This window comes from Callithrix jacchus, chromosome 10, assembly GCF_049354715.1.
Source record: "Callithrix jacchus isolate 240 chromosome 10, calJac240_pri, whole genome shotgun sequence".
In the NCBI taxonomy this organism is placed as follows: domain Eukaryota; kingdom Metazoa; phylum Chordata; class Mammalia; order Primates; family Cebidae; genus Callithrix; species Callithrix jacchus.
In genome coordinates, this window is record NC_133511.1 from 9,792,315 (window position 1) to 9,815,905 (window position 23,591).

The window sequence follows — 23,591 nt, forward strand, 5'->3', positions numbered from 1 at the left end:
CTGACACGATCTTTGCCTACCTCTTCACACACTCTGTTCCTCGCACGCTACTGAATCAGTACTTACCTATCCCAGTTCCCTGACCACACTGTCTTTCAATTTCCTATGTCTTTGCAAATGCTGTTCCCTTTTACCCTTCCTTTGCCAACTCATCCATCTGGCATACTCCCATCTATCATTCAAATTATTGCTTAGGACACCTTCTCCTAGATGCCTGCTGGCATCTCCTCTATTCTTCTTTTCTTCCTTCCCAAAGTAATCCCTCCCTCTTCTGTACTGGAGTGGGAGGGACACTAGCATGATTTCAAAATTCAAATTAACCTGAGTTCATCCAGCTGTAGCACTTAGTCACTATGTGGTCTGGAACAATGTATATAATCTTTCTGGGTCTCAGTTTTCTGATATGCAGAAGTTTCCTGATAGACAATAATACTATCTAGCCCATAAGATTGTTCAAATTAAATCATATAAAGAATACACAGTACTTAGAACAGATTCGGACACATAGGAAGTAATTTTACCATTGGTCATACGACGTTGGGTTAGTTATTGATTTAGGTTCACTCTACCCCATTAGAACGGCAGCTGCTTAAGAGTAACAACCACATTTTATTCATCACAGGGCCCAGTGTACAGTAAATGTGGGATCTGAACTGAACCTAATAATGGTATAAAATATGTATATCATAACTCATTACAATTCAGTGCAATTTAAATGCAGGGAATTTTAAATAACAACTCATAGGGACAGCTGTGCTAACTGCAATTACAGATCATCTTCCTGCGGCCTTTTAAAAACTTCCTGTTTCTTTATTGCATAATATCAGTCTTTCAAGTAATCTATGAAATGCCCGCTATGTGCCAAAGCAGTGGCAATGCCTTAATGAATGTTGGCAGCCCAATGAGAACGGGCTAATACAGCTGGTTTACTTGTTCATTTCTTTTCTAGGGCCCACACCTCTAGAAAAGAAAAAAACAGTTGTCTTAGCCCATTCTTGCATTTCTATAAAGAAATGCCTGGGACTGGGTAATTTATAGAGAAAAGAGATTTAATTGGCCCACAGTTCCACAGGCTATACAGGCAGCACGGCAATATCTCCTTCCGAGGAGGCCTCGGGGAGCTTTCACTCATGGCAGAAGGCGAGGTGGGAGCAGGTGTTGTACATGGCAGGAGCAGGACTGAGAAAGATGGGGAAGGGGGAGGTAACACACTTTTTTTTTTGAGATGGAGTCTGGCTCTTGTCATCCAGGCTGGAGTGTGGTGGCACAATCTCGGCTCACTGCAACCTCCACCTCCCCAGTTCAAGCAATTATCCTGCCTCAGCCTCCTGAATAGCTGGGATTACAGGTGCATGCCACCATGCCCAGCTAATTTAGTAGAGATAAGGTTTCACCATGTTGGCCAGGATAGTCTCGCTCTCGTGACCTCATGATCCGCCTGCCTTGGCCTCCCAAAGTGCTGGGATTGCAGGCATGAGCCACCACGCCTGCCCTACACACTTTTAAACAACCTCACAGTAACTCACTCACTCACTCACTATCATGAGAACAGTGCCAAGGGAATACAGCTAAACCCTTCATGAGGACCCACCCCCTGTGATCCAATCACCTCCCACCAGGCTCCACCTCCAACACTGGCGATTACAATTGAACATGAGATTGGGGTGGGGACACAGATCCAAGCTATGGTTACTGTAAATGTCCAATGGTTCCACCTGGCCCGCTCCCTGGACAGAGCCGATTTATCAAGACAGGGGAACTGTAATGTCAAAAGAGTAATTCACGCAGAGCCGGCTGTGTGAGAGACCAGAGTTTCGTTGTTTCTAAAATCAGTCTCCCTAAGCATTTGGGGATCAGAGTTTTTAAGAATAATTTGGCGAGTATGGGCTCGGATAGTGTGGAGTGCTGATTGGTTGTGTTGAAGATGAAATCACAGGGGACTGAAGTGAGTTCTTGCTGACTTCTGCTCCTGGGTGGGATTGCAGAACTGGTTGAGCCAGATTATTTGTAGGTCTGGGTGGTGTCATCTGCTGCGGAATGCAGGGTCTGCAAAATATCTCAAGCACTGATCTTAGGTTTTGCAACAGGGATGTTATTCCCAGAAGCAATTTGGGGAAGTTCAGACTCTTGCAGCCAGAGGCTCCATAGCCCCTAGTAATTTCTAATCTTGTAGCTAATTTGTTAGTCTTACAAACACAGACTAATCCCTAGGCAAGAAGGGGTTTTTCAGGAAAGGGCTATTATCAATTTTGTTTCAGAGTTTAAACTATAAACTAAATTCCTTCCCACGGCTGGCTCAGCCTACGCCTAGGAATGAACAAGGACAGCTAGACATCAGCAGCCAGATGGAGCCGGTTAGGTCTGACCTCTTTCACTGTCATAATTTCCTCCGTTACGATTTTTGCAAAGACGCTTTCATGACCAGCTTATACCATAAAGTCCTGCCTGGAGTCACAGCAGGACAGCATGCGAAATGCCGTTGGAAAACTTCAGAGAAGCAACTAAGCAAAGTCAGAGACAGAAAATTCTCTGGAGTCAGAGAAAGGAAATCCTACTGGACTTAGGAGACCAGCGTCTTTTCAAAGTGTACCCTTTACCCACTTACTCACTGAGTGATCAGCCTGATTCCCAGAGGCTCCCCTTGTCCGGAGACGTCCTGAGCTAACTTGCTCTTGCACTGCTACAAAGAAACACCTCAGACCAGGCAATTTATAAAGAAAAGAAATTTAATTAGCTCACACTTCTGCAGGCTGTAAAGGAAGGATGCATCTGCTCAGCTTCTGGGGAGGCCTAAGGGAACTTTTACTCAAGATGAAGGTGGAGCCAGAGGAGGCATTTAACATGGCAAAGACAGGAGCAAGAGAGAAAGTGAGGGGGGAGGTACAACACATTTTTAAAGGACCAGACCACTAAGAACTCACGCACCTACTGAGAGGATGCACCAAGTCATCAGGGATCCACCCACATGACCCAAACCCCTCCCACCAGGCCCCCTCTCCAACACTAAGGATTGTACTTTAACATGAGATTTTATGGGGACACATATTCAAACTATATCACACACTTCTGTTACTATGAAGGACAGTTTCCGAACAGCAGTGCCTTAAGGTCTTGGGCACCGCTGACTTCCTTACAGCACTACTCCCAGAAGGATATTCAGCCCTTAGAAGCTGAGATAGATCAAGGCAAATAGATTATAAAAACCATAAGATGCCTGGGGCCATGCTAACTAGAGCCTCCGAGGCCCCCAAGAATTGACGGCAGTAAATATTCCTGTCTTATCCAACCACATGTCTCTTCTTAGAAGGATCCAGGTTTTTTTTCAAATCAACCATTAAAATTATTCATCCATAAATTGTTTTTATTATGGTCTAAAAGCCTTTAAATTCAGTTTGCATGTAACCCATGCTTTCCAAAGAAAACATTCTAAGATAATCTCCAAGTACTTTCATTAATTTATTAGACGTCTACTGAGGTGCCATGATCATTATCACTAACCCAAGGGTTTTCATATCTTGACTTTTTAAATTCTTTGTCTCCAATCTTAATTATCACACACTAAGTTTTCCACACCTGTAGGTTTATTTATATAGTGAAGTAATTTGGGGAAGGGCGTAAATACACGGAAGAATGTGAAAGTTAACAGAATCCCTTATCAGACTTTTAACTGGCTTCCAGACATAGCTCAACTGATTTCATTCTGGAATTTCCAAACTGGATAGCGGGGGTCCCTTCGTTTATCTGAGCATCATACTAGGGCATGTTCAGGGCAGTTCTCTTTAACTCATCCTTTTTTCCTTTCCATGTGAACTGCAGTACTTTGTCCCTGCTGTCACTAACAGAGTATAATTCCAGGTGTTGAATTTGAACTCATCGGAAAAGGTTCAGGGCTCTTGCCTGGCAGAACTGAGTTTGAATTTTACCTCCGCCACTAACCAACTGTGTGACCTTGGCTAACTGACTTCACATCTCTAGACCTAGTTTCCTCATCTGAATAGAGTTGTTACAAAGATTGCATGAGATAACATATGTGAAAATCATAGATCGTTTTAATAACCTGGAATCTTTCTGTTTTACATGTATTAACTCATTTATCCCTTACAAGACGACCATCTCATGGGACTCTTAGGGATCTATGTCATGTCACTATTTTCCAGGGACTTCACATCTCCCCTACATGGCACATTCTGTACCTCCGAGTCACAAAGATGAAGGCCAGCCTTGAGGTGCTAGTAGCTCCAGGCATACAGCCCTCAAACCCTTCTGAATGAAGCTTTCAACATGCTCCACGCAGCTGTTTTCCTGAGATAGGCAGCCTGCAGCTCTTTGCACTAGCTGCAAACGTGTCTCTGCATTTTAGTCCAACAGAGCTGGCTTTGCTGACATCAAGGACGCGGTGCAAAGCACAGCTCTTTAGTTTCCAAATGAATGAAAATAACATATTGAAAGCAGGGCTGGCCGCAGTATCTAGCTGGAAAACAATAATGACTCACAGGAAGGACAAAGACTGAGTAAGCACCAACGAAAGGCCACTCATCCCTTCACTAACATCACTTGGGAAAATATGGTCTCACTATGGAACAACCAAAAACATATGGACAAAAGTCTCCTGGGCTTTTGAGCATAGTCGAATTCCCATCTGGCTTATAAATTCCCTAACTTCTAAATTAATTACAGTAGGAGTGGGAAGAGAATAAACAGTGGCCATAAATATTAGAAATTTTACATGTGGCATGCGTCTGCATCAGAATAGCATTGCTAATCAATTGCAAAATGACTATTAGACAGCTTTGATAAGAGTGTTTCTTATTAGTCTACATGTTAGACCACAAAAATACTCCACCAGCAACAAAAAGAGATTGAATCTTCTTTACTGCAGCTGTATATTGTCAGAGGTCTGGACAGAAATCTAAAAAATATATAAGAATAAATAAAATATTTATTGTGATACTCCTTCCTTGTTTAATATATTAACATGATAATACATGTTTTAATGCTATGTAATTTTGGCATATCTTCAATATAAAAATGTCCAATTGATTCATTTTCCAATTGATTATTTTATGGCTAATTATTCAATATACTAACAATTATATTTGTGCAACCAAAAACATATCTTGATTTTTAATGCTAGTAAATGTTAAAATTTTGAACTAAAAATACTATGTATGCAATATTCCCGAGAAAAAGTGTCTTAAAACACATAGGCCTTTTTTCCAATTGATTCATTATTTTATGGCTAATTATTCAATATATTAACAATTATATTTGTGCAATCGAAAACATGTCTTGAATTTTAATGCTAGTAAATGTTAAGATTTTGAACTAAAAATACTATTTACATAATATTCCTGAGAAAAAATATTCAGGTAAAAGGCTCTGGTGAATCACTTTCTTGGGGACCTTGCAGGAATTGCCAACAAGAATTGAGAGCCATAAAGGAAATGTCTAAAATATTAGAGTCTATGTCTCAAAACATCTTGCTATTAACTAAATCAAGGGCTTATTAACCAAAATCAAACATTCTTAGAAGACAACCTTGTCTATATTTTTAAAGTTTTTGACTCTCCAGCATCCAGGCCCCTTAGCTATGCATGAGAAACCTCAGGAGGCAGAGCCCACCTCCCACTGTAGAACTGAACATTCTAGGTACTAGCTTGCGCAGCCTCTCTTGCAGCTAGGATGCTAGCATGTGGCTTTGAGTCATCTGATTAGATGCATTCCCCTCACATTTTGAACCCAGAGTTCATCACCAAAGAAGGAGGAACCACAAGGAGTCCATTCTGGCAAGGGTAATAGCAGGGACAGAAGCTATATTCATTTCGCGGAAGCAGCAGGCATAGCAATTCTAGCAGCCACCTCTAGTGCCTGCATCAGGCTGGAAGTAAGACAAGCTGTGGTGTCCATGCCTATTGGCAGAGGCGTTGGCATCTTCCTGGGATACTGCTGTCACATAATGTTGGTCATAGTGCCAGTCTCCGGAGCCTCCAAGCCTAGCTCTCTACCACTTCTGTCAGGCATACCAATATTCTTTAATAAATTCTATCACATGAGAGCAGAATCCTGATTATTTCATTGTTTTTACTTTTAAAATATTGGACTTTTCTTTAAAGAAATGAATATTTTAAAATGCTCAATATTTACTTTTAAAAATGTTTACTCCAGCTATATATTATAGCTTGGGAAATGAGACAGTTTCTCAAGCAAGCCAAGGTAATTCATATGCTAATTAGTTAAGAGAGAAAGGACACAGAAACACAAGTTTTGCAATGGCAAGGAAATTGTCAGCCTTGTCAGTGCAAAAACACGTGCTGCCAGTTTGGAGCATCCTCACTTTAAATCCCAGAATATGCTTTCCAGGAGGTAACGACTATGCAGTAATATTCAATGTGCCTCATTTAACTGTTTTCTCTTAACCCTGCAGTCCTCATACCATACTGTAGCTTCCAACCTGTTCTTTCTCCACAGCTGACTGACCCACTGAAGAGATGTGGCTTTGGGAGAAATTCTCACCCACTGAGAACATCTTGGAAATCCTAGGTCAGGCCAGGGGCAGTGGCTCACATCTGTAGTCCCAGCACTTTGGAGGACAAGGTAGGTGAATCACCTGAAGTCAGGAGTTCAAGACCAGCCTGGCCAAGATGGTGAAACCCATCTCTACTAAAAATACAAAAACTAGCTGGGTGTGGTTGTGTGTGCCTGTAATTCCAGCTACTTGGGAGGCTGAGGCAGTAGAATCTTGAAGCCAAAAGGCAGAGGTTGCAGTGAGCCAAGATTGCACCATTACACTCCAGCCTGAGCCACAAAGCAAGACTCCATCTCAAAAAAAAAAAAAAAAAAAAAAAGAGAGAGAGAGAGACAGAGAAAGAAAGAAAGAAAAGAAAAAGAAATCCTAGGTCAATCTTCTGGCCCCGTTGAACTTTCTCTTATTTTGTTAATTCTCTTTCCACTTTCTTGTCAGAATTCTTTAGTACAATTTTGCTTCTTTAAAGAAGATCCTTAACAATGTATTGTACACAGTATTTGAAAATTGCTAAGAGAGCAGATTTCAAATGTCTCACCACAAAATAATAAGTAGGTGAGATAATATATATGCTAATTAGTTTGATATAGTCATTCCAAAATATATACAAACATCAAAATATCACATTGTACACCATAAGTATATATATAATGATTGCCAATAAAAATAATTATTTTTTTTAAAAAAGGAGAGTCTTGGCTCGTCTACTGCATTTCAACCTAATTCTTAGGAAATAAAATCATAGTAGTGACTTGTGCATATGTAGATGCTTCTGGCTGGAGCTGGCCAAATATTATCTCTCACTAATATTAAGGAATTTCTTCTTTCTATAATTCTGAAAGAAAAGAAAATCATCTGAGAAAATTACATCCATCCTATTCCCAGAGAGTAGTGCCACTTTAACAAAGCCTTTTTTTTTTTTTTCCGGGGGGGGAAGGGGCAGAGTCTCACCCTGTCACCCAGGCTGGAGGGCAGTGGCGCAATCTTGGCTCACTGTAATCTCCACCTCCTGGGTTCAAGGGATTCTCTTGCCTCAGCCTCCAGAGTAGCTGGGACTATAGGCACAAGCCATAGCGCCTGGCTAATTTTTTTGTATATTCAGTAGAGACAGGGTTTCATCGTGTTAGCCAGGATGGTCTTGATCTCCTGACCTTGTGATCCACCTGCCTCAGCCTCCCAAAGTGCTGTGATTACAGGCATGAGCCACCATTCCTGGCTTAACAAAGTATCTTAACAAAGGGCTTTTAGCAATTAACTTAATAATTTCATTGAAAAATGTTTCTCTTACTAAGTGAACGGTTATTCAGGACCTGGGTGATTCAGGCGATTGTGTTTTACATAGCGCTTTCCAAATCAAACGTCTATGACATTTTGAAAATATCTTTTTTTTTGGAGATGGAATCTTGCTCTGTCACCCAGGTTGGGAGTTCAGTGGCATAATGTCTGTTCACTGCAACCTCCACCTCCCAGATTCAAGCAATTTTCCTGCCTCAGCCTCCCAGGTAGCTGGGATTACAGGCACCTGCTACCACGCCCTGCTAATTTTTGTATTTTTAGTAGAGACAGGGGTTTCACCATGTTGGCCAGGCTGGTCTCGAACTCTCGACCTCAGGTGATCCGCCCACCTCATCCTCCCAAAGTGCTGGGAGCCACTGCACCCGACTGCATTTTGAACATATCTGCTTATTGAAGGAGAAGCCAAGCATTAGAGAAATTCACTAACTTATTCACAGCACACAGCTGGTCCCAAGTGGAACTGCATGGTTGGGACTCAAAACCAGGCATTAGACTTCAAACCTCATTCTTTTCCTCAATGCCTGCCACCTCCAGAGCCGAGAGCCATTTGTAGGGGAAACGGTTGCATCCAGAGCCCAAGGGGCAGCCCTAGTCGACCATGGTGGTTTTGTTATATCTGTCTCTGGTCTCCATGGATTGAACAGGATTGGGTAACTGACCCCGAAAGAAGCCAGTCCACAGATTGGTAAGCAGCCTGTGAGATGGCCTGGCACAAAAACTTTTGACTCAACAGAGGTGATCTGAGTCAACCAGATTCTAGCTGAGTCTTGTTGCTTCTAACCAAGGACTCCAGTTGACTCAATCTTCCTGGAGATAATTGTATACACTATTCTGATGAACTGATTGCATAGAATAACCTTGTTCAACTTTCTATTTCACCCCTTTTGTGAAAACATGTCCTAACAGAACAAGATGTAACATGTTTGGAAGTTCCCAGTCTGCTTAACTTCTGATAAACATTTTTCTTTTAGAAATATTGTTCCTTCAATTCCTTGGCCCCACACATTCTGGGTCCTCTCTTTATTTGTTGGTGCCCTCTTCCTCTATGTTCTAGGTAATAGGCTGAGTGCTTTTCATAAATTATTTTATTGAAGGCCCACAACAACCCCATAAGGTAAACACTATCCCCATTTTACAGATGGAGAGAGTGACGCACAGGGAGAGTGTTGGTTTGGGTCAGGATTGTGGTAGAGAAGGGAAGAGGGAAGATTACGGATGTATTTTGAAAGCAGAACCAACATGGCCTTATTGCTGAATTAGATGTGGAAGTGAGGGAAGGGAAGAATCGAGGATGATGCCTAAGTAACAGGGTGAATTGTGCTGCCATATGTCCAGCCTACAGGTCATCTCTAACTGGATATTCCAGAAGCATCTCAAGGTCAACATGTCTAAAACTGAATTCATCATTTTCTCCACAAGACCTTCTCCTTTTGCAAATATTTTCTTCTTCAAAGAATTTCAGCATCGCTGCTATTAGTGGCAGGTACCTTACAGGAAGGGATGCAAATGAGAGAAACAACAAAAGCTATAGTAAAAAATTTTCCTAGAATTTCAAATTGGTTTCTCTCAATTTTTTCATTTGTTTAGTAGGCCTTGAGCTCCCTCATTTAATCATAAGCTTCTCAGGAACAGAGCTCGTGTCTGTAGTTAGACCTAACGTTTACTGAGTATTTTCTAAAGGTCAGGGTTTGTGCTCAGCACAACCCTGCACCACCTCATACCTCATACCTCTCCTAACAGTCTCGTGAGGCATAGTGGTTAAGAGTAAGGTTAGACTGCCTGGGTTCAAATCCTTTCTCCGTCGTGTGATTTGGGGCGAGTTATTCAACTTTTCTGTGCCTTGGTTATCACGTGGTACTCTGAGAGTATAGAGGAAAGACATCTAACCCAGATAGATGAGATCAAAGAAGCCTTTCTAGAATGGAATGAAATGCCGAGCTAAATCTTTATTTGCAGAGCTCTTAGGGGAAAGATGTTGCAGGCAGAGAGAACAGCTGACGTGAAGGCCAGGAAGTAAAGTGAAACCTGGGGCTTTTGATAACTGCCAGTGCAATTTATCAAGTGCAGAAAAACGGAGATGAACGTCAATGTTTACAAGCACCAGGCAGGTAAGATAAATAAGTGCGGCTGGTCAGGGGTAAGGCAATGGGAAGAAGTGGGCTCCTGAGGCAAACTACAGAGCCCAGCACTCACCCGAAGGGGCCACCTCTGCTGAGGTAACACTCCCCTCACTCACCAAGCTCCAATACACTGCTTATACTGCCTGGAGGCTCCTTAACTTGCTGTATGTTCCACCTAGAACTTGCTCTGCAAGGATGGCTCCTGAACATCATTTCAGCTCAAATGGCGTTTGAAGGATGGCTTCTCTGATTACCAGCCACGTGCCAGCTCCAGACCTGCCAGTCCTCCACTCTAGCTTAATGCTTCTGAGCACTTACTATTATGTGAAATTATTTTGTTCATTTGTTTATGTGTACATTTTGGGTCTTTGTTTAATTGTATGTTGGGTATGTAATACAAGCTCCATTGGAACAGGAAAAGTTTTCCAACACCTACAACAATAGCTGACACACAGGAGCTCAACAAACCCATTTGTTAATTTTGAATAAGCAAGTGATGGTTTTACTGTATACTTACTCCATTCCAGGTTCTGTGGACCACAGTAATAGATCTGGCAATCATCAGAACATAGGCAGGAGCTAACAGCAGAAATGTGTGAGAAAACCCAGGACATGTGTGTAGAGCCAAAAGATAACGGATCAAGAGAAATTCACTGTAGGCCAATAAATACAAAGAAAAACCCCAAAGAGACGGATGGGAATCATAAGGGGAGGATCCAGGAAAGAAGTGGGATCACAGAAGCCAAAGGAAAACAGAGTCCATGGTGTTAAGTCCAGACTATAGGAGATGATCCGCTTCTGACTGATTATCATGTAGAACAGATACCCAGATATCTAAAGCCTTCACTCATTGCTGTTTCTCACTGTGCCCATTGAGAGATCTCTCTGAAGAAAGTCTCACCTATGCATTTACCATCTGTCTGAGTTTCCTGTGATGTATCCCAATAGTGATGCCACGTCTGTTCTCTTTTTACCTTATTCAAATAAACTTTCCTACATTTTTACCTTTGGGAAACAAATTTCCATTCATATATCACTACTCTGCCTCTCCTATAAAATTATTTATTAACAAGACAGAATCTACCATACTGATATTCTGATCCTGATCCTGTTCCCCAGCCATCAAATTCTTGATAGTATCATGAGTCTGTAGTTTTCAGCCTGTGTTAAGTGAGGGTTGAAGCCATAAGCATCCTATCTGGCCCCCTTCTTAGCAAAAACAAATATGAATTTATACATATAAATATATATATGTTTTTTAGAACTTACAATATGTGCTTGAAAAAAAAGTCAGAGTTCAGAAAATGGGTAGTGACCAGAATTCAGACAGAGAGAAGATACGTGTCCTATTCTAATAGGGTATTGAGGGAAGGTTTCTGTAATAAGGTGACATTTGAGCAGCAATCCAAAGGACATAAGGGAGTAAGCCTTGTAGATTTGTGGGGGCTAGGTGGGGAATGCTCCAGAGAGAGAGACAAAAAGAGCAATAAGGTCAGTGTGTCCAGTGGAGAATAAGCAAAGGAGACAGCCCTAAAAGATGAAGGGTTAGCAGGATAGACTCAAGAAAGCAGCACCTGCCTTCAACTGAGGAATTCTCCAAGTCTGCCTAGGAAGTCGTAGTGCACCCAGATAGTGTCTGCAATGCAGCAGGTGCTCAGTAAACACTGATTCAATGAAAGAATCCCCAAGATGGAGAATTATTTTGAGAACAAGTCCTCGGGATCCCAGGTGACTAGGTTCACCCTTAACTCAGGCAAGTTTAGAACTTGATTATATTTAATTTATTGTTTTCTCTAGATGTCTTTTCCACCAGATTATCTCTTACTTGCTAGAAAATGTTCCATTTATTTAAGATATGAGCCATGTTCTTTATTTTTATGATTCTGAGTCCAGTGCCAGTACTCAACAAACAGTTGTTTGAATGAATAAAATGAAATAAAATAAAAAGTAGTAGAATATAGGCACAGCATGAAGAGAATGAAGGAAGAGGTGGTGGGCTGTCTCTGGGTGAGGGTATTAGAGATCATTTGCAGTTTTGAAACTTTATGTTCCTTAAAAATTCTCTATAATGAGCGTATTTTTCTGTTACAATTTAAAATAATATATTAGAATACTAAAATGTACCAGATGCTAAAGGCAGTGAAATCCATCTCCATTAACCTTTGTACAGAGGAAAGATCTGAGCCTCAATTTGTTGGCTATCTGTATAAAAGAGTCTTAGAAAATGCCAGCTTTCATTTTTGTACACGGAGAACCGACCATTAAGACAATACAAGTAATTATATAGACACTATCCTACCAACACGCTAAAATGCTCTTGCAAACATATGTTTCATCAAAGTAAACCACAAAAAGCAGTGGTAGTACATTTCATCAGAACAGTGTCTTCTCGTAAACAAGCTGTCCTTGCCAAGGCTTGCTGAACATTTAACTGCCTCTTGTAGTTATCCAAAATAAAATGATGAATTTCTGTATCTCTTTAGCAAAATCTCCATTAGAAAGTAGGGACTGCCAAAGACAGACAATGCTCACTTTTAAAAACAGATGCTTGTAAGAATGAATCAGAAGGCCTAGCCCTTCTCAATGAAACTTCAGAGCTATGTGCATAAGACTCAAACACTAGAAAAAGTCATATGATGAGTGAAGAGCTGGAGAAACACATCAGGGGACTATTGATACTGTTTTAAATAAGGTAAGCCTTTTGACTAAAATGAAGTACCATGAGACACAGGAATAGGTGAATGGCTCTAATGCATCCCAAAGGATGGCCTGACTTACCTCTGTCTATAAGTTTAAACCTGTGTGCTCTAGACTGACCACAGAACAGAAAGGACAGAAGACAAATCACTCCTCTGAGGTCAGAGCTTACCTCCACCAAATCCCTGAATGTAATCTGTGACCCACCAAAATCACTAAAAGCTCTTGGATGGCTCTAGTCTATTTATCTCTCTAGCCTCAATCGTTGCCCACTAAAGGTGATGGCACTTGCTGGTAGAACTCCTAGAGATGTGCTATATCTCCTTTCGGGCTAGATTCCTTATTTCTGACTCCTTCCAGATATTCTTGGGCTGAAATATCTCCTAGAATTCAGTGTTCAATCAAAAATAGCTGGAAGTGTACATTTTCAATTGACTTTCACTCTGAAGCTGAAAGTGAGTACCTGGGACAGATGGCTTGTTTCCCCTGCATGGCTCTGTCCTTAGTCACTAAGCTCACTTGCCTGCCCCCATCCTAGACTCTGAAGCCAACATAGATCCTAAGTCCAGTGACCTGATCCATCTCAACTACCCAAGTCTGGTGGTTCAGTGACTCCGTAGCAAGACTGTCCTGCTGATAATCCTGCTGTTCCTGTAAACTGCAGCCCTAGGCCGGGCGCGGTGGCTCAAGCCTGTAATCCCAGCTCTTTGGGAGGCCGAGGCGGGTGGATCACAAGGTGAACAGATTGAGACCATCCTGGTCAACATGGTGAAACCCCGTCTCTACTAAAAATACAAAAAAATTAGCTGGGCATGGTGGCGCGTGCCTGTAATCCCAGCTACTCAGGAGGCTGAGGCAAGAGAATTGCCTGAACCCAGGAGCCGGAGGTTGCGGTGAGCCGAGATCACGCCATTGCACTCCAGCCTGGGTAACAAGAGTGAAACTCCATCTCAAAAAAAAAAAAAAAAAAAAAACTGCAGCCCTAATTATGGACTCCCTCTCCTATTTTATTGCTGTGCTATTTGCTCTTTGTTCCCAGAGTTGTTTGGAGAATTTGTCTGCTGGTCAGTTGCTTGTCTTTTTCTTTTTTCTTTTTTAACCAAATCCCTGCCTCCTTCTGCTAGTTCACTAGTTGTCTACTTCTGTGTTCCCTCACGCTTGAATATTTTTCTAATTCCCCAGTTCCTTTGAGATTTGAATCTTATCTTTCAGAGATCGGAGTCTGAATCCTAGGTCCCATACCCATGTCTTTACTACCTTCTAACAAATTAATGCTTAAACAAGCAGCCACAGATTGGAGAGCCATCGGGGTTCCCAATGTCCATCACCAACCTCCCTGTCTTCCACATGACAGGCACAGAAAAGCTAAGGAAACCAGGAGCAAAACAGACAGAGCTCCTGGCTTCAGGGAGCATATTTTCTCATATGGGAAAACCAACAATAAATCAAATAAGCAAATATAATTCTAGGTGATGAGTGTTGTGAAGAAACACGCATGCTCCCTTGGCCCCATGCCTACAGCTGACCCACTGTGATGCCTCCACTTCTGTATACTTCCTCCTGTGTCTGCCCACGAGAACATCCCTGGATATTCCCCTTGGGTAAAGCAGTTCCTAACAAAAATCTTCATCAAATCTGAGTTTAGAGCTTTTAACAATTAAGTTGTAAAAACAATGACTAACACCATTGATGCCAGCTGGGAATCCTTGAGCAATAATGGGATCTCCCCTTTCACATGATTATAGGAATCTTTCCCTCTTCTGGGAAGCCCCAGCCTCAACACGTGCAATTCACAGGACTCCTATAACTTCCTCTTCCTTGTGACCGGCCTACTATTTGAAAAAAATAGTGGCTGGTTATTCACAGAATGCAAAAGAAAGGCATGGGCAGAGCACACACCACCAATAAATGCAGCTTTTAAAAAAATATGTCCCATAGCAAATTCAAGTACCCAATTTAAAATTGAAAAGTCATGAAAGGGTATAGAGTAAAAAGACGCTTTCTCCACCCTTTCTTCTCAATTATCCAGTTCTTCTGCTCAGAGACAACCAGCATTACCAGTTTCTTGTGTGTTCATCAGAGATATTATATGCATACATGAGCAAACAGAGATTTTTTTTTTTACACGAATGGTAGTAGACACTGGACTTTACCTTCCCTTCTCACTAAACAATCTATCTTGAAGTTTATTTCATACATAGAAAGCCACACCATGCTCTTTAACAGCTGAATGGTATTTCAATGTATGGAGATACTGCAGTTTAAAGTCTCCTATTAATGGACATCTACGCTTATTCTAATACTTTTGCCTTTGCAAATAATGCTACAATTAACATTTCTGCAATACAGTTTTCTAACAGAAGATGTACTTTAACCTGCAAATTCTATAACTCTGTTTTTAACTGTCTCAATTTTGTACTTGTATAATTCTACTTACCAGTTTCCTTTCAAAATGACAGATGCTTGTACAGGTGAAGAGCATGCTATCGTACACTTGAAGTCCTAAGTTGAAAGACAAACTTTAAAACTTCTGGGCAAGGTGAACTACAAATGAATGGCAGGTATGGTCCTTGTCAGGGTAGCAAAATGCCATCTTAAGCACTTTTGTTTTTCTATGTTAAGTGTTCACTGCTCTCAAAATTCCTACATTGGCCAAACATGGCTATAGCAGGGCAGCTACACTATCTGTTTCAGGTAGAAAATCCAGCACATGACTGCATGACACTAACATATTTAAAACCTTGCAATTTTGTCTCTCTGGTGGCCTCCTCCAAATGCTGGGGAAAAAACAGAGTCATGCTGTTGGTAAGGAATCTTGTGGTTACCCATTAAAGAAAGAAGCTCTGAGACTGGTCAGCGGCACATATCTTGTGTCCTCTAGTTTCCTTTCTTCAAGAACTCAGTACTAAAAAGGAACTCTAGCCAGTCCCTGAAGCTCATAAGCAAGGATGTATTTCAGCCCTCAGTGTCTGTCTTATACCCAGCATGTGCTTAGTAAATGGTTGTAATGTAGTAATGCTTGACATTTCTTTTTTTTTTATTTTTATTTTTATTTTTTTATTGGATTATAGGTTTTGGGGTACATGAGCAGAGCATGCAATGTGCTTGACATTTCATAGGTTGTTGGAATTAACCAGAATATCTCAAAAAGACATAAAAGAAACTGTGGATGAAGCATCACGACAGTCACCTGACTGTGTGTGTAAAACTCTTCAACTTAGAGGAAATCAAGTGCTGGCAAAAGAGACAGAGGTGAAGGTGCTTCCAGGGAACTGCTGATATTGCTTCAACTAAGGTAAGTGTTTTTGCAGAAATGGTAGAGGCATGAGACGTGAAAGCAGGAGATGGAACTCTCTTGCAACCCCAAGTGTAGCCATGGGGTTCACACATTTTCAATGAGAAAACTCCTAAGGACACCACCCACCAGGAAACCTCTAAATAGAACTAAAAGCAATTGCCAGGATGGGTGCCACCTGAGGGTGACCATTTGAAGCCCCAGGAGGTCTTAGATAAGGTGGCAAGATAATTTGAAGCTCCGGGATAAGGCAGCCAAGGTGAGATGTGACAAGGAGCTGAAACTCTACCATTTAAGGCTCAAATGTGAATCTAGGTGTGTGGAAGTCTATCTAAGAGCCGTATTTTAGAAGGCAGGAGTGCTGCCTTTGTTACCATTCTCCCTCTATCTGCTTTTTCCAAAGCATTTGCTTTTTACTAGTGAGGTTGTTCCAAGATTTTGCCTATTATGAAGCCACAGCCACTTGAGTTCTTTAATTATGTGCAATTCAAAGTCACAATCCAAGGTCCAGACTTAACTTTGTAACTAAAAAAGAGTTAACTATCCAGAACTAATAATAGCTAAAGTGTCATATTTGCCTAATGCATTTCCAACATGCATACCTGCCTGTTTTGAAGTTTACTACTGGGTATTCAGAATTTGATCCTCAATTTTGCAATAATCTCTCAGTTTCTTCTCATTATCCTAACATCCTCTGAACCCGCGAAATTTCTTCCCCTTTACTCATTCTCTCTCTCCCTTTCTCTCTCTGTCTCTTTAAGTCATATAATTTGGGGTAAACAAGAGAATATAAGTGGTGTTCCCTAAAGCCTATTTAATGCTGAGTCATGTAGAAACAGTTTATGTTTATTTAAAATTTTCTTTCCACTCTGGTTTATTAAAGATGAACATCCATGCCTGGTTATTGTTATAATAGTGACCATTTTAAATTTTTATATTGGTGCTATGAATAGTAGATAATGGACTCTTATTTACTGAACTGTCTTTTTGAGATAGGACTATAAAAGTTTTCCACATGCATATCCTGCTGTTACCTCAATTACATGCCTAAAACCAAACTATTCTGAACATTTTTAAGTAGTTTCTGTACCTATACACTGCCCCTTTTTTTCCGTTACTAATACTACGGGTTTCACATTCACACCCACCAAGTCATTTCAGACTTCTCCCTTTTCTTAAGTCCATCTTCACCAAGTGCACTCAATCGTTCACAAAGCCTCTATGATTTGTATACTACAGTGTCTCACTAGCCCATTTCTTCTTTGCCCTCTCTCAATGTCACTTTGTGATTTCAGGTCAATTCTCCCATATTAGCCTGCAAACTTGTTTCCCTCCCTTTTCCAAACCATCCAGTAACCATCACAACATTAGTATTCCTCTAATGGGACATTATCCACATCACTTTCTGACCAAAATACTTCCAGATTCCCCACTGGTACATAGACTACATGGAGCCATATTCTCTCTCTCTCTCTCTCTTTCTTGTTCTGTGCTTGAGAGTGTATTCCTTTCTTGTTTTGCAGATCTCTGTAATTTCATCCTACTTTTTCTTTCCAGCTTTTTGTAATCCTGTTCCCCAAATTTCCCTGGCACTCTTTGTATATGCTGTCAATTCTATGAATATGCCCTTCCTTATCCTCTCCACTTATCAAAGTACTATGCATTCATCACAATCCAGCTCAAATCTCCCCTTTTTGAAATCCTGACTCATATTCTGTGTATATGTTCCCAGCCATTCCAACCTAAAGTGATTCCTGTCTTCTGACACCTCATGGCATTTATTACCTATACTCACATTTGACACTTTTACATTATCTTGTATTCTTAGTTTTCTTTTAACTTTTCATGTGTTTTAATTTCTTCAAACAAATAGTAAAGTAATAATGGCAATTACTGTATCTTATTCACATAGTAGGTCCTGATTCTAGAGTCAAACTGACTGCATTTTAGCCCTTGCACTGCTATTTATTGGCTATAATCTTGGTCTTAGTTGTCTCATCTGTGAAATGGAAATAGTGATAGGTATTTCCTTATAAGGGTTTTGTGGGCCTTACATGAGACAACACATGCAAAGTGCTTAGAATAGTATCTGGAATATGGTGAGCATTCATTAAATGTTAGTTATTATAGCTATTACTCATCTCCCTTACCTTGATCTTTAACCGGGCTTAATCAATATGGAATGGAATTTAGCTGAGTCAATTGCGGGATACAAGGTAAGAGGTAGACTGTGTGGGCAGTATACTGCGGAGTGGGGGAACTTCCTGGCATCACTAAAGTCATGCCATAAATGCTGTCACTTATCGTCAAACAGCCAACCTTGTTCTAAGTCCCTGCTAAGTCCCTTAGAGATCCTAAGATTAGGGACCTCTAGTTCTGCTCCAGAGACCTGTAAGGTTTTGGCACAGTGTGAAGGGGCTGCCTTCCCAGCTTCTACTTTCCTGCCAATAAAATCTGACCCGGCTGCAGACAGCAGTTTACCAATCTTCCTAAGGGTCTTCAGGGTGGTATGAAAAAAATGTGAACCTGGCCGGGCACAGTGGCTCACGCCTGTAATCCCAGCACTTTGGGAGGCCAAGGAGGGTGGATCACTTGAGGCCAGGTGTCTGCGACCAGCCTGGGCACATGGCAAAAACCTGTCCCTACTAAAAATACAAAAACTAGCCAGGTGTGGTGGCTCACACCTGTAATCCCAGCTACTGGGGAGGCTAAGGAAAGAGAATCACTTGAACTCGGAAGGCAGGGGTTGCAATGAGCCGAGATCATGCCACTGCACTCCAGCCTGGGTGACAGAGCTAGACTCTGTCTCAAAAAAAAAAAAAAAATGCGGATCAGAGAACCAGAGAAGCCAGCCTACCTGCCTGCCTGCAATTTTATTTAGCTTCATGACTGGCCTACTGATGTGGAAAACAGGCTCAGTAAGACACTCTCCTTTCATCTCACAGGCAGTCAGGATGCCCATGTGCACCAGGTGGGACCTCATCACCAACAGCTAAAGAGCAACTGATGATAGCCAAAAAAAATGGGGATATCTGTGCTACTCAACTGAGCCATAAAGGCCTATATTTGCTAGAGCATATTAAACTGGAAATTATCAAGTTTGAACCCTAATGAACATCATTAATATCACTACCACTAGGCAGTCCAAGCAAATCCAACAGATCCAGGCTTACGCCATATATATGCCCCACTGAAAATAACTCAGAGGCAGTAAGTAATTTTATGAAAGGTGAAAAGTGTGATCAAAAGCATGCACCGTGGTCCAGTGAAATAAATGCATCCTTTAGATGTAACCTGAATACTTCACGTTCAAGTTGTGTAACTGCAGGTAAATTTTCTAACCCCGATTTTCTGATGGATAAAGGGGATTGTAAATACCCAGCTCACACGGCTGTAGTGACAATTAAATGGGATCGTGGATTTAAAGCAGGCTATCTGGCCCGTGACACATGGTAGGGGCACAACCCTTTAAGTGTCTGTCCCTCCCTCTCCAGAAGCAGACGCATCCCAAGGCTAGGCATGAGGACCCTGGTAACGATTCCAAGGGCAGGTGAATAAGGTTATTTAACATTTCTGAAACGTTGACTTAGTTTGTGCTGGGTGGTGTACAATTCACAGAAGTAGAAAGGCTCTCTGCTCCCGGTGCTTTTCAGCTTACGGCTCAGGCGCCCACCTCTGTGCAAAGGGCTGTTTCCTTCCCATCTCCTGAAAGAGATCTGGATGTATCCTGGGTTCAACCTCAATTTTGACACGATTGCCATTTTCATCAAAGCCAATTTCCTTGCTGAAAGAAGTCCTACCCCTGGGTGAAATCCCAACAGCTTCGCTTAAACTCTCTTACTGGCCTTGCTAATGCAGGGTGTGGCCTTTCCTCATCACGGAATACTGCCAAGTAAACAACAACGGGAAACCTGCCCTAAGAAGGCGGCCGGTCGATCTCCTTGACTGCCCGGGACGCGATCCCTATCGTTGCTGGGTGGAGAAGCTGTCGCGGAGCGGAGGGGCGCTGTCCCGCACAGGACTGGGGGAGCGGCGCGGGGAGGTCGGGACCCCTGGGTTGGGCCGGGCCAGGGAATGGGCGCGAGGGGAGGCGGCGCGGGAACCTCGAGCAGCCTGAGCGGCCGGGTAGAGCCCGACAGGTTCCAGCAGTTCCCCTCACCCCGCTCCACGCCTCCCGGGTTTTCCCCTTGGCTCGGGGTTTCCTGTTTCAGTTCTCGGCGGTCTCCAGCAGCAGGTGCTGGTTTGCCAACCTCAGCTCCAGAGGCGGCGACGGAGGAGAAGGAAAAGAGGGAAGGGGAGGAGGAAGCGGCGGGCGGGCGAGGAGCGCCGAGAGAGGCGGCGGGCGGCGGAGCCGGGTTCGCTCTTGCCGGAGGAGCAGCGGCGCGGACGGCGGGCCGGGAGGAGCCGAGCGCTCGGGCGCGCCCGAGCCGGGGCCCCGGCGTGCGGCCAGCTGGCCGGACGGGCGGCATGAGGGAGCTTCGCGCTAGCTCCGCGCCCTAGCGGCGGCCGCGGCGGCCCAGGGCTGAGGCGAGAGGCGGCCGCCTGCCGGAGGGCCCCGGGGCTGCCCCGGCTCCGGGGCATGTGGTGATGGCTGCGGAGAAGAGAATGCAAGTAGGTCGAGCAACAGATCCGAGTGCGCGCGCGTGGGGGGTGTGAGTTGTGCCTCCCGGGAAGGGGGCGCCGGGGCTCCGGCCAGCGGGGAGGGCTCGCGGGAGGGCCGAGGTGGCCGCTGCAGCCGCGGGCCCCGCCGCCCGCCGGCCGCTTCCTCACGGGGCGGGCCATGCCGGGTAGCGGCCCCCAGGTTTGTCCTCAGGAAGGGGGTGGAGGGCGCGGACCGCGGCGAGAGCGCTCCTGGGGGAGCCGGCCGTGGGGAGGGCGGCGGGGCCGTGCCCGGGCGCCGGGTGGAGGGCGCCGTGGCCGCAGAGGCCGCGCCGGGTGATCTCCAGGCCCAGGCAGGTCAGGCTCCGGAGGTCGAGTCGCCGAGCTCCCGCCGCTCAGGTGGGGCCGAGCGGAAAGCCCGGAGCATCCTCCCCGCGGGCAACGCCGTCCCCGCTGGGATTTCGGGCGATGTGAGGCCGGGCTCCCCGACCCCGCGGCCTAGGGCACCGGTCCCCGCCTGCCTGCCCGCCCCGGGGCATAGATCCCGAACATGGAGGCGGGCTCGGGCGCCGCGAATGGAAACGGACACACAGCGCTGCCGCCGTGGCTCAGATCCGCGCGCGTTCGCGGGGTGAGGCATCACTCGGCATCTCGGATCCAGCCCGGGCCATTCGCTGGACTAACCATCCCTCCGTCCAGATCGCCAGCAACCCCAGGCCGGGCGTCACGGAAGCCCCTCACTCCCCCCGTCGTCCCTCCTTCACCCCCAGGCTCCAGTCCAGATCCCTTTTAACAAGCTGCGTTCATTTTAGCTCGGCTATTTCACATTTTTAACTCCCTACTAAGAAGTGTTACAAATTTAACTTGGAGAAATGAATCCCGCTTTTCTTCCCTAAGCTGTCTCATTTAAAGTCCTTAAAAACAACCCTAGCATCCAAGTACTGATTACTCTGTCTGGGGTTCTTGCCATTTGGTTATGCGTTAACAATCCCAGTTTGTGCTCAGTGTTTTGTGATAAAGAGATGAAATACGAATCCAGATTTAGGGAAAGTTTTCCTATTGGTTGACAAGACTGTATTGGAGTATCCCAGGCCCATCAGGTGCTTATTGATTCAGACTTTTTTTAAACCATTTTAGAATAGATGCAGAGATAATTGGAGCTAAGTATTGTATGTTTAGAAATTTGGCAACGTTGTTCAGTTTTTCACTTGTATTTGTGCTTGAGTTTTTCCGTTCAAATGCATATTATAAACGGAAAACAAGAGATATACCTCAAACACATTTTTTTACTTTTCAAGAACCACAAGAAGTCATGAATATAGTGTGTTATAAATGTTTTTGTCTTAATGGACTTAGGATTTAGAGGGTATGACTTCTGTTTATTTAATCACATATACAGTTAATTTCAGTAGCAGTTTCTTAATTTTAGTGTTCTCTGGTGTTTGATTACATGATAGATTCATCAAAGTTTTGTAAAATTAATCTTAGTGTGATAAGCCCAGGAAGATGTCTATTTCAACTTGCCCCTCTGTTCACCTGTTTTCTAACAACTTGGCATGCTTATTTCAAGTGACCTAAATTTGTCTACTTGATGGTACCTAAAAATAGAATGGCCTGTTGACCATGTACCCATAGTTCAAAATATTTTACTCTTTTTACATCATAGAGTCAATTTTACTTTCAAACTAAGTTACAAGATTCTACTTCTAGTATTTGGTAATCATAAAAGTACTTAAACATTATAACTAAAGTAAAATGAACTTTTAAATAATAACAAAGTCACTGGTGTTTTTTAGCCGTTAATAATGGAAGTCTAACGGAACTATTTTAATATAATGGGAAATATTAAAGGATAGGAAACAAACTTGGAATGTTTCTATGCTGATGGGAGTTTTTATTAGTCACTTCCTTTTACTAAATTTTTGTTTTAATGACCAGACTAATAAAAATATCCTATTTTATATTATGGGCTTCTCTGGAGCTGTGTTTTCATGGGTTACCAACATCTGCACAGTTGAATCCCAAGTGGTTAATAGAAATTTTATCTTTAAAACATTTTTCTCATTCTACAACTATCTTCATTCTGGCAGACCACAGTGGTTGCTACATTAATTTTAATTACTGTCACAAATGTTAAAGTGTTGCTGTTATAACTTCTTAGTGTTTTTTCATTGTTTTTGTACATAAATCTAGGATGCTTTCATTCTGATTTGATTGCATTTTTAAAGAAACAAACAAGATATTAAGTAGGGAGTTTATCTTTTCACTGTTGGAATGTAGAACACTAATCTGCAGTTTCTGCTCATTTGAAACCGGTACGCTCCTGTTCCCTCTGCAAATAATTACCTAATATTAGGTAATATTATTACCTAATAATTACCTAATAAAGTAATATTAGAGGTTCTATCCCCGAACCTCTAAAAGGATAGATTATGAACAGAACATAATGCTAAGTGGGAGGTACTACGTTTCACGAACAAAGAAGTGAGAAATTCAGGTACTGGGGAATGCCTCTAAGGTAGGATTTGAGTAGGTAGAGCTGGTTTGGGAGTCATTTCCAAATGAGTCAAAACTCTGGCAGTAAAGCAGGGAGTGGGCGGTCCAGTGTGTGGAGCATGGGGCAGATGATAGGAACAGTGGGTAAGGTGGTGAATAGAGTTTTGGAGTATAGTTTTTATTGGAGCAGTATTAAGTAAATAAGATGGTCAGTGAATAATGAAAATCAATTCAGTCAGGATTCCAAATTTAAGCCTAAAATATTGAGATTCTAGGGTTTGATCACAAACCTACCAAATGTTCTAAAAAAGCTTCTTGAGTTTTAAGTGCTAATATGCCTCATGGGCCTGCTGCATATAAAATCTCATGACTTTACAAAGCAAAAACGTGAAGATTCAGTAACACACGTTATACGAAACATTGTGTTATACAAAAAATGTAAAACATTGGTGCTGTTTTGCACTTAATGGTTCAGAGAAATGATCAATTGATAATGCGATTTTTTTAAAAAAAGATCTATTTCATCTCAGCATAGATCTCCAATTTCTTGGTGATTCAAGATTTG

General features: G+C 42.7%; 1 protein-coding gene across 3 annotated transcripts in view; it reads left to right on the forward strand.

The window, feature by feature from the left end:
* The first annotated feature begins 20,241 nt into the window (after window positions 1-20,241).
* The window catches only part of ZC3H12C (zinc finger CCCH-type containing 12C), an 84,451-nt gene continuing 81,101 nt past the window's right edge, over window positions 20,242-23,591 (forward strand). For 2 of the 3 annotated variants that reach the window (XM_078339405.1, XM_035264469.3), the window contains exon 1: window positions 20,640-20,732. Coding sequence is in view for 2 of the 3 variants with exons in the window: in XM_035264469.3 (XP_035120360.1) it covers window positions 20,712-20,732 (21 nt within the window). In the remaining variant the exon portion in view is untranslated. Of the gene's footprint in view, window positions 20,543-20,639; window positions 20,733-23,591 lie in introns of those variants that run through there. The other variant, XM_009006739.5, reaches the window with a different exon arrangement.